The sequence below is a fragment of the Phyllobates terribilis genome, unplaced genomic scaffold (genome assembly GCF_046119375.1).
Source record: "Phyllobates terribilis strain yellow unplaced genomic scaffold, ASM4611937v1 Scaffold_13__5_contigs__length_258822181, whole genome shotgun sequence".
Classification (NCBI taxonomy): Eukaryota; Metazoa; Chordata; class Amphibia; order Anura; family Dendrobatidae; genus Phyllobates; species Phyllobates terribilis.
This window is the reverse complement of record NW_027362773.1, coordinates 113,332,003-113,343,176: the sequence shown is the minus strand read 5'-3', so window position 1 is coordinate 113,343,176 and position 11,174 is coordinate 113,332,003. Positions and strand designations below refer to the sequence as shown.

Sequence of the window (11,174 nt, the reverse complement as noted above, 5' to 3'; positions counted from 1 at the left end):
CGTTAGGGCTTAGTGTACACTAGACGTTGCTGCGGCTCTCTGCCGCCTCCGCCTTTCACACTCGGGGTCTGTAGATCACACCGGGCTCCGGGCACAGCGGCTCCAGCCTCCTCTGCTCGCTTTGCTCAGGCTCACACGGGTCTCTCTCTTCTTCCGGGCGCTCATCATGCAGTATAAGTACACTGCCTGGCTCCTCCCTCACACGTGACTGGGCACATGGTCATGACATCAGCAAAGGTCCTTTCCCTCTACCATCTCTAACCTGCCATGTCTGAGGCTCACGCTGCGGTGTCAGCCTCGGGGCTGTGCGCGGTGTCCGTTCTCTGCTGCCTCACCCTGGCGTGTTCTTACGTGGGCAGCTTGTATGTGTGGAAGAGCGAGCTGTCCAGGTAGAGTAGCGGGTCCGGCGGTGGAGCCGCCTCCCCGGGTGAAGCACCTGCTGTGTGTGATACCTGTCTGTTTCCTGTCCCCAGAGATCACCCTGCGGTCATTAAGAGGAGGTTCACCAGTGTGCTCATCGTGTCCTCCCTGTCACCTCTGTTTCTATGGGTTTGGAAAGAGTTAACGGGCATTAAGGTAAGTACAATAGTGTGGAGTCCTCACCTCTGTTATCCGCCCCTGCCGGAGCGCCGTTGTCGCCCCCTCTGCCGTTATCCGCCCCTGCCGGAGCGCCGTTGTCGCCCCCTCTGCCGTTATCCGCCCCTGCCGGAGCGCCGTTGTCGCCCCCTCTGCCGTTATCCGCCCCTGCCGGAGCGCCGTTGTCGCCCCCTCTGCCGTTATCCGCCCCTGCCGGAGCGCCGTTGTCGCCCCCTCTGCCGTTATCCGCCCCTGCCGGAGCGCCGTTGTCGCCCCCTCTGCCGTTATCCGCCCCTGCCGGAGCGCCGTTGTCGCCCCCTCTGCCGTTATCCGCCCCTGCCGGAGCGCCGTTGTCGCCCCCTCTGCCGTTATCCGCCCCTGCCGGAGCGCCGTTGTCGCCCCCTCTGCCGTTATCCGCCCCTGCCGGAGCGCCGTTGTCGCCGCCCCTGCCGGAGCGCCGTCGTCGCCCCCTCTGCCGTTATCCGCCCCTGCCGGAGCGCCGTCGTCGCCCCCTCTGCCGTTATCCGCCCCTGCCGGAGCGCCGTCGTCGCCCCCTCTGCCGTTATCCGCCCCTGCCGGAGCGCCGTCGTCGCCCCCTCTGCCGTTATCCGCCCCTGCCGGAGCGCCGTTGTCGCCCCCTCTGCCGTTATCCGCCCCTGCCGGAGCGCCGTTGTCGCCCCCTCTGCCGTTATCCGCCCCTGCCGGAGCGCCGTTGTCGCCGCCCCTGCCGGAGCGCCGTCGTCGCCCCCTCTGCCGTTATCCGCCCCTGCCGGAGCGCCGTCGTCGCCCCCTCTGCCGTTATCCGCCCCTGCCGGAGCGCCGTCGTCGCCCCCTCTGCCGTTATCCGCCCCTGCCGGAGCGCCGTCGTCGCCCCCTCTGCCGTTATCCGCCCCTGCCGGAGCGCCGTCGTCGCCCCCTCTGCCGTTATCCGCCCTGCCGGAGCGCCGTCGTCGCCCCCTCTGCCGGAGCACAAAGATGTCAGATCTTTTCTTCCTACAGGATTCTTTTCTTCTGTTTCTACTATTTAGGGAGTTTGTTTATTCAACCTTTTCCAAAAAATTGCTCCATTTTCTCCTACGTTAGAGACTCAGTGTGTGCCATTCTGTGTCCTCCTCTCTAGACAGAGGCGGCCATCCTTTCTCTCATGGGTTTCCGCTTAGACGGGATCTTCACAGCGACCGTGTTACCGCTGCTCCTTACCATGGTAAGATGACATCTTGGTACTCGGCAGCCTCACGCTTCACCTTCATGTTGCATTTAATACATTTTCTTGTCTTCACATGCAGGTTTTGTTCCTTGGCCCTCTGGTCCAGCTGTCCCTGGATTGCCCATGGGGTCTTCTGGATGGCTTGAAAGTTGCTTTTGGTGAGTAATCCTCACTGAGTGTGAACGTGGCTCTAATGTAGGAACACACTGTTCTGTGAATGGCTCTTTCATCCTAGGTCTTTTTTGTTTACAACCTGCAGATCCCCGTTTCTGGATGCTTTGTATCACTGACATGCGATGGCTTCGTAACCAGGTGATCGCCCCTCTTACAGAGGAGTTGGTCTTTAGAGCCTGCATGTTGCCCATGTTGGTACCATGTACTAGTCCAGGCACAGCTATTTTTACGTGTCCGCTATTTTTTGGCATTGGTAAGAATTTTATATAATTCTATAATGTAGTTGCAGATTTTACCTGTTGCAAATTTTCAGATTTTTCCTGCAACACATTTTACACTGATTTTAAAGGGAATTTGCATGTAGGTCATAGGAAGCTGAATAATATGATACCTTGATATCTGTCATCTTTTTTTTTCCCAGGTAAATCAATGTTCTTTTTAATATGTAAATGATCTGTTAAGATCTATGGGCTGGACATAGATCTCCCTGAGAATCTGCCTCCAGAGATTATTCTAAATGAAAGGAGGAGTTACCAGTGTGAGACATGTAATGACTGACAGTCGGCTCTCCTGATCTACATGTCTCACACTGGTAACACCGCCTTTCATTTACAATAATCTCTGGAGGCAGATTCTCAGGAAGATCTATGTCCGGCCCATAGATCTTAGCAGCTCATTTACATATTAAGAAAAAGATGGATTTCTCTGTAATAAGACATCGGATCGCAGATATCAAGGTGTCATATTATTCAACTTCCTATGACCTACATGCCCATATAGACGGCTTAGGAGGGTGGATCCTATTGACAGATTCCCTTTAAAGAGTGACTGAACTAACTATTTTTTTTTTTTTTTTTTTCAGTTTTGTCCTAGCATGGAAAGTTCTGAAACTTTCCAAAACGCTTTATTAGAGAATTTGTCTTCATTTCTGTTAAAACAAACAAAACCCCACCTGTAAGTAGCTTACAAACACTTACTTTTTCCCAAACTCTTTGTCTGCCTTCAGCTACATTGCTACCAGAACATACTTATTTGGAGCACAGATGATGGCAGTGATGGATCAGCGCCAGACTCCTCAAGAGTGCTGTTCTTATCAGAGTGACCTCCTGCAGCAGCTTATCACCAGAGTCAGTGACACAGGCGCTGACCCATCACTGCCATCATCTGTACTCCAAATGAGTATGTTCTGGTAGCAATGTAGCTGAAGGCAGGGAAATAGACTGGGGAAAGCCGGGGTTTGGCAGCCGCTTCCAGGTGGCGAAAGCCGGGGTTTGGCAGCCGCTTCCAGGTGGCGAAAGCCGGGGTTTGGCAGCCGCTTCCAGGTGGCGAAAGCCGGGGTTTGGCAGCCGCTTCCAGGTGGCGAAAGCCGGGGTTTGGCAGCCGCTTCCAGGTGGCGAAAGCCGGGGTTTGGCAGCCGCTTCCAGGTGGCGAAAGCCGGGGTTTGGCAGCCGCTTCCAGGTGGCGAAAGCCGGGGTTTGGCAGCCGCTTCCAGGTGGCGAAAGCCGGGGTTTGGCAGCCGCTTCCAGGTGGCGAAAGCCGGGGTTTGGCAGCCACTAGCATGCCGTTTTTTACAGGAATGAAGACTAATCCCTCTAAAAAAAAAAGTGACTTGCTAAGTTTTATAACTTTTTTTTTTTCTCCCCCGATGTTAGCCCATGTGCTAGTGCACAGGCCAATACTGATCTAAGTGCAGTCTGTTGCACACACGGACCAAAGATAAGTTTCTCTGAACTGTCAGGGTAATTTCAGGGAATTATTTTTCCAGTCTGTGTGCCGTCATTATTATCCTGTGTGCTAGTGCACATGGGTGACTTTCCACAAGAATCTTCAGTCTGCGTGGGAAAAAAAATCGCTACTATTGTTTGTTTGATTTTTGCACCATCTCATGTGCAGCCGCTCACACAGACCAGCCACCTTCTCAATTTGCGGATGATGGACCGCAAAGTTGATTGCTTGTCTGAATTAAACCTAAATGGCAGGAAAACACCTGCATAATGTAAAATCCGCTACTAAGAATGATAATGCATTTTAAAACCCCGACTGAGGCCTTAGACTAGTTCCCACGATGAGTTTTTGGAGAGTTTTTACGCTGCATATTTTTGAAAAAATGCAAGTAACCTATTTTACTTAATGGACGCAGAAAATCTGCAACATCAAAAACTCATCGTGGGAACGTGGCCTAACAAATATTTGCACGCACCTTCTGTGAACCCGGTTATTGTCCTTCTTGGGTCCGTTCAGGGCAGGATAATTGCTTTGCTTAATTCTTGAATGTATAATTGACTATTTTTTTTTTTTTTTTCCAGCTCATTTTCATCATGTCATTGAGCAGCTGAGGTTTCGGCAAGGAACCGTTCTGAGCATATTTCTGTCTGCCGGTATGTAATGTTGCATTTTCAGACTATCCATAGAATTTATTTATTTTTTTATCTACTTTTTGATTTGTTTTGCATGTCTTTGTTTTTTATTTTTTTTATCTTGTTTCATTTGCACAATTGAGGCCATTTTATTTGTTTTCTTGTAGCTTTTCAGTTTTCATATACTGCTGTGTTTGGAGCATACACCGCATTTATCTTCATAAGAACAGGTGAGAACGTGTGGCTTTTAGGCCTGATCCATACTTTGTCTTTCAATGTCATTTTTTTTTAAATATTATCCCATAGCTAGTAATGGATTAAAAAATAATGAATATACCATATTTCTTCAGATTATAAGACTCACTTTTTTCCCCCCAAATTTGGGGGAAATAGGGGTGCGTTTTGTAATCTGAAATGTAGCAGCTCTGGAGCTTACTGGCTGCGGTGGAGTGGGGTCCCAGGGCCCTGGCGGAGGTGCAGGCTGGAGTGGGGCGATGCTGCGGACCCCAGCCCAGTAGGATGAGGTGTTCGGCTGTGGGTTCGCCGACATTTTATGAAAGCCCAGAGCCCAGCACTCTCCATACTCTTCAATACGATGGACTTGGGGAAAATGGCCACCGGAGACGGCGCATGCACAATTGAGATCTCGGTGCCGAGAACTCATTCTGCACATGCACCACCTCTGGCAGCCATTTTTCCGGAGTCCCCTGCATTGAAGAGTATGGAGAGTGCTGGGCTCCGGGCTTTCACAAAATGTCAGCAGAGCCACCCACGGCCGAACACCCCATCCTACCAGCCTCGGGCCCGCAGCATCACCCCACTACTTCCCCTGGCGAACACCTCGTCTTACCTGCCTGGTGCCCACAGCATCTTCTGCCTCTGCCAGCTGCGACCCTGCCAACTGGGACCCTGCTCCGCCACCCCCCAGGTAAGCTACTGTAAAAGCGGATTATAACACGCACCACCATATTATTAAAAAAACCATTTTTTTTTCCTGTTTTCCTTCCCAAAATTTGGGGTGCGTCTTATTATCCGCAAAATACGGTAAATGGGAAAAACCTTCAGTTACTTATCTTCTCTTTTAAGCTTTGTTCACATAAGGGCAAGAATCCAAGATTGAAACTCTTGATTTCTGTCGGACATGCACCAGTGACTCAGTGGGGCTGATCCACCGCTGTTGTGACAGTAAGACTTTGTGCACACAGCATCTTTTAGACGTCAATTTAAAAATCTGCAGCATGCTCAATTTTATTTATTTTTTCTGGATTTTCCCGGGGAGCATGTGCTAAAATACTCAGTTCTCTTACATTTCCGGCAGAATTTCAGCTGTTTTGGTAAAGATTTTATGCGGAGAATCCATGCTTAAGTCCTGAAAATGTGAGCACGTCCCTAGGCTTCTCAGAACTTCTTATAAAACTGCTCCATAGTGCAAAGTGTGAACTGACCCCCTGGATTGTTATTTTTTATATATTGTCGTTTTATGTTAATTTGAACTTCAAGTGAGATTTATCACAACGTGTGTGTTGTGGTTGACAAGCAAATGGCAAAAATTCAGATACAGTTGGATATTTTTATTTTTTTTTGTGTCGTGGTACCTTAGCTGCAATGCAACCTCATTCACTTGTATTGTGCCACAAAACAGTAGCAGCAGCAGCATATTGTGATCTTTGGGCTTGCAATGAATATCGCAGCCAAAGCCGCTGTGTAGTTCCACCCTAAGTGTATGCAAAAGGTGTTTGTAGTCAGGCTGTGGGATTTCCCCCACCAATTCACAGCTTTAAAATATATTATATATATTTTCCTGTCAAATTTAGTGATCACTCCAATCCTTTTAGAAAAGAGACCATCAGTCGAAAGATTTTGGTCTCTTTTCACATCATGAAGTTTTCCAGGGGTCAGACTTGGGTTCTCTTTTAAAATCTATAGCCCAGACCAAAATGACCAAATTCAGGGTGTGTTTCCAGAATAGCCCATTAGTTTTCCCGGGCAGCTGTACATGTAAATCATAGAGGGTTTTAAAGATCTATGTAAATGAAGAGTGCTACCTTCTTCAAGGATTCACAGCCTGAGAGAAAATCAAAAGATGAAAGTTGGGCTGGTTCCACATTAGTACGGACCGGCTGCCGGTCTCCTGACCCAAACGTGAGAGCCTCCTATATGTCTGAGGATGTTGATTTTTGGATCAGAAGATCTGCAGTCGGCTCCATATTTGGATCTAGAAACACAGATGTGTAAAACCAGCCTGAGGGTAGTGTGCACACGACACAAAAGAACCCCATAACATGAACATAGTTCACCGCAATGTCAAAAAGATTGCTGTGCACATGCTCTGTCTTTTAACTGCTTTAGGATTCGGAAACCTTGAAGTGGTTAAAGGGAATGTGTCACCAGATTTTTGCAATGTAAACTGAGAGCACCCTGATGTAGGGACAGAGACCCTGATGTAGGGACAGAGACCCTGATGTAGGGACAGAGACCCTGATGTAGGGACAGAGACCCTGATGTATCACTTGCTTTACTCGGTACAGCAATTGTGATACAAAGTTTGTAGATGTAGCAGAGCTGAGAAAGCTAACCCTGCCCATACCACAACTCTTTATGTACATTGTATAGTGACAATAAGCTGCTGATCAGTGGTTGGGCCGTGGATGGACCAGGAACCATGATGTCTGGCAGTGATAATCTTCTGCTGATAAAACTCTCATTGTAATGAAACAGCAACACAGCCTAATAAGTGACACATTGCTGGAAGATGTTTACTTTATTTTTTTTCTACTTTCTTTTTGCATAGATTATATCTTTAATGATTGGCCTGTCTGGTTTCTTTTCTAGGACACTTCATCGGACCCGTTCTGTGCCATTCCTTCTGCAATTACATTGGATTCCCAGCCATTTTTACAGCTTTGGATCACCCGCAACGTGCAACTATTGTCTTCTTCTATGTGCTGGGGGTCGTCATGTTTTTCCTGCTGCTATATCCCATGACGGATCCCACCTTGTACGGGGACATCCCTATCTGCTATATACTGGACAAGAGCTCCACAGATCATCGCTCGCTCTGTCTATGACCATAAACACTGTCTTTGAACTCTACGGCCGTGATAATCATGGCTGGGAAAAAAAAAAAAAAAAGAACGAACGGGTCTATTTTGGTGAACATATTTCATTTATTGGTAATATTTTTGCACCGAGCGAACATACCTGATACCTGATCGGCAGTGGTTAAGAAGAACAACTGTTTTGTGTGAGACGTCTTTATATTATTAAAAGAAAAGCTCTTATTTTTGGAAGACGCACTTGTCCCCCCCCCCCCCCCATTCAAGCAAATAACTGAACTTGCCTAACTATTAACATTTTTAGGACTAGGTGTTTGTTTGCCACCAGAATATCGTATATTTTTGGATGTAAATTTATTTCATATTGTTCTATTTTTTTACATTAGACATTTACCCAGATGTAAAATTATCAGCTTTTTTTGGTGAATAGGGGGGGAGAAAAAACAACAAAAAAAAAGACCAGCTGTTGACTTTACACCACTACTTCTTTCTGGTTATTACAGGAGACCTCGTATTTGTACTTGATCTAAACTTTTAATGATGTTGGGAGTAAGTTTATTGAAGAAGAAAGTTGACTTATATTTTTATGCAAATGTTTAAAAGCTGCTACAGGATCTCGCAAACTAAAGGGATAATGCATTTTTAGCTCAACATTTGGTTGTAGACATTGAAAACGGTGCATCTGCTGCTACTAAATGTCTTTTTTAACCTTTGTCTAGTGGAACTGCATTGACATAAAAGCAATATTCTGTTTTGTTTTTATGCATTTATCACTTTTGTTACTTCATCCAAATATCTCAGATTTATGTTTGGTGTCTTCTCATGCACTGTCTGTGCCGTAAATGTATGGCTTGGTGAGTGGGTGCTTGCTATTACATGCTGTGTTAAAAGTGTTCGGGGCGCTAGCTGTGGCCGAGGTACTCTTCTTCCATCCCCTTGTTCCCTACAAGGAAATTGGGGTCATGTGCGTGTGCTCTTGCTACCTGGGTGGTACAACTCTGCAGCCTGTATGGTGCTGCTTCAGGTACATCTCACTAAATTAGAATATCATCAAAAAGTTAATTTATTTCAGTTCTTTAATCCAAAAAGTGAAACTCATATATTATATAGAGTCATTACAAACAGAGTGGTTTATTTCTGTTAATGTTGATGATTATGGCTTACAGCCAATGAAAACACAAAAGTCATTATCTCAGTAAATTAGAATACTGGTACCCGGCTGCGCTGACTTTGGTGTTGATAAAACACAGTGGACCTACACCAGCAGATGACATGGCTCCCCAAACCATCACTGATTGTGGAAACTTCACACTAGACCCCAAGCTGCTTGGATTGTGGCCTCTCCACTCTTCCTCCAGACTCTGGAATGCAAAATTTACTTTGAATTTACTTTGTGTCAATGACTGCCTTCTGGACATCTGTCAAGTCAGCAGTCTTCCCTATGATTGTGGAACCTACTGAAACAGACTAAAGCACCCTTTTAAACGCTTAGGAAGCCTTTGCAGGTGTTTTTTGTTAATTATTTTAATTTACTGAGATAATGACTTTTGTGTTTTCATTGGCTGTAAGCCATAATCATCAACATTAACAGAAATAAACACTTGAAATAGATCACTCTGTTTGTAATGACTCTGTATAATATGAGTTTCACTTTTTAGATTGAAGAACTGAAATAAATTAACTTTTTGATGATATTCTAATTTTGTGAGATGCACCTGTATATCAGGCAGGCCAGGACCAGATGTTAAGGTATGCCTTTGCAGACTGCATGGTGCTGCTGTAGCGGGCAGGCCAGGACCAGATGTTAGAAAACTAATTGAGGGAGACCAAAGTCCAAAAATAAACTTTTTTTTTTTTTATTAAACATGAAGTTGATAAGAACTATCAAATAATAGGTACATTTCTTCATAAAGGTTTCTCTTGCTATAAGCAGACATGGGCACTTCTGGTTACATTTAATACTTCATTTCTCTTGCATCTCATGACAATTCAGCAAACTATTATGGGAGACTTTGTCTTCCCTGGAGATGGCTGCATGGGTCGAGGTGTAACTTTGGCTTCTGCCAGCTACTCTCTGTTCTCAACTTACTAATGAGAGGACCCTACTGCTTGGGGTATGTCGGTACAACTACTCACTAGAACCATGAAAGTCCACTGCTCCCTGTAGGAGAATTGAAGTCCCAATATGGTGACCAATTAGTCCTTTCAATACGCACAGTTGAGCTTCCTTTCACTGTCGATAACTATTCACAATCCCCTTTTAATCCCCTTTTTCTGCTTTCAGTCCCCCTTTTCAGTGGGCCTTCTACTTCTTTTTGGGCAAGGTTCTGTACCGTTTAGATGGCCTCTCTGCCCTGGGTTCCAATCTGGCAAATGTGTCGTACGTTTCCTTGGTCCTTATGATGTATTTTATCTGATGTCCTGTGGTCCTCCCTCTTCACATAGCACACTGACATGTCAGTCTGCCAACTGTCACACTTTAGGTCTGTCTCTACTGAACACTGGGCTCTAACTGACTCACTATCAGGAAGTCATCTTCTGTCTTCACACATAGCCCCTTCCCAGTCTGGGCTAGTCCCAACTATTATCTCTATCTGTACCCAACTAAGTGCATGCAAACTACTAAACAGACAAACTCACATTTAAAACCGTACAATGCTTTATATCACAGCACATCTCTCCAAGGGGGGGGATGTGGGCAGCACATCCACTTACTTACAGTTGCACAGTTCCCTTTCCCTGCCCGGCAATGAATTACTATGGATTATAAAGACCCACTGTGTTTTCAGATGATATATTAAAGGGGTTGTTCTTTCACTAAACTTCTGCCTGCAGCCTCGGGTGTAAGAGGAAAAAAACAAAGCACCTCAAGCTTTACTTGCTCTCCCCAGGTCCAGCGCTTTGTCTGTGCTATTGCCCCAGACTGGTATTTGCCTGCAAAACCTACAAAAGACAAAAAATATATCTCATACCCTACCATCATAATATATAAATGTAAAGCAAAGTTGCATATTAAATATAGGGTACTTGGTGAACTATTTTTGATCAAAAAAAGTATACAAGCCGTCCCACCAGCGACAAGGTGACCCTAAATTGGGACGGTACCTATACTGCCTATATTAAAAACCTTACTGTATATCAAAGTTGAAGTAATGCATATAAAAGGGTAGACAAATAGGACCGGGTCCCAACTCCAGACCACCTAGGCCCGTGTTAAGCTACATATATACTAACCAGCTCAACAAAGGGGATGCCACACCCTTAATTTGCACAGAATGCAAACAAGACAAAAAACCAAGCAATGTGAACTGAGGTCTAAGATGGTACACATGCGAGAAATAGGAGCATGTTCACACTAGCAAAAAGAAGCAAAACCTACAAAAGACAAAAAATATCTCATACCCTACCATCATAATATATAAATGTAAAGCAAAGTTGCATATTAAATATAGGGTCCTATTTGTCTACCCTTTTATATGCATTACCTCAACTTTGATATACAGTAAGGTTTTTAATATAGACCGTGTAGGTACCGTCCCAATTTAGGGTCACCTTGTCGCTGGTGGGACGGCTTGTATACTAAGTACCCTATATTTAATATGCAACTTTGCTTTACATTTATATATAATGATGGTAGGGTATGAGATATATTTTTTTGTCTTTTGTAGGTTTTGCTTCTTTTTGCTAGTGCGAACATGCTCCTATTTCTTGCATGTCTACCATCTTAGACCTCAGTTCACATTGCTTGGTATTTGCCTGCAGTAGTGACGTCACAACCTCACCGCTGCAGCCAATAGTTGATTT

At 45.6% G+C, this 11,174-nt stretch overlaps 1 protein-coding gene across 1 annotated transcript; it reads left to right on the top strand.

The window, feature by feature from the left end:
* Positions 1-209: 209 nt before the first annotated feature.
* On the top strand, positions 210-8,132 carry RCE1 (Ras converting CAAX endopeptidase 1). The gene is made up of 8 exons (XM_073658462.1): positions 210-389; positions 474-576; positions 1,697-1,780; positions 1,863-1,941; positions 2,043-2,210; positions 4,264-4,335; positions 4,482-4,544; positions 7,147-8,132. Exons 1-8 carry the CDS (start codon positions 268-270, stop codon positions 7,380-7,382), a joined length of 927 nt encoding a protein of 308 aa, XP_073514563.1. The 5' UTR covers positions 210-267; the 3' UTR covers positions 7,383-8,132.
* Positions 8,133-11,174: the final 3,042 nt, after the last annotated feature.

Bases quoted from the DNA above. Each gene is read 5' to 3' on its own strand.
- RCE1 (XM_073658462.1), top strand. From the start codon at position 268: ATGTCTGAGGCTCACGCTGCGGTGTCAGCCTCGGGGCTGTGCGCGGTG. The intron at 390-473 runs GTAGAGTAGCGG...TCCTGTCCCCAG, and splicing joins TGGAAGAGCGAGCTGTCCAG to AGATCACCCTGCGGTCATTA. The intron at 577-1,696 runs GTAAGTACAATA...CCTCCTCTCTAG, and splicing joins AAGAGTTAACGGGCATTAAG to ACAGAGGCGGCCATCCTTTC.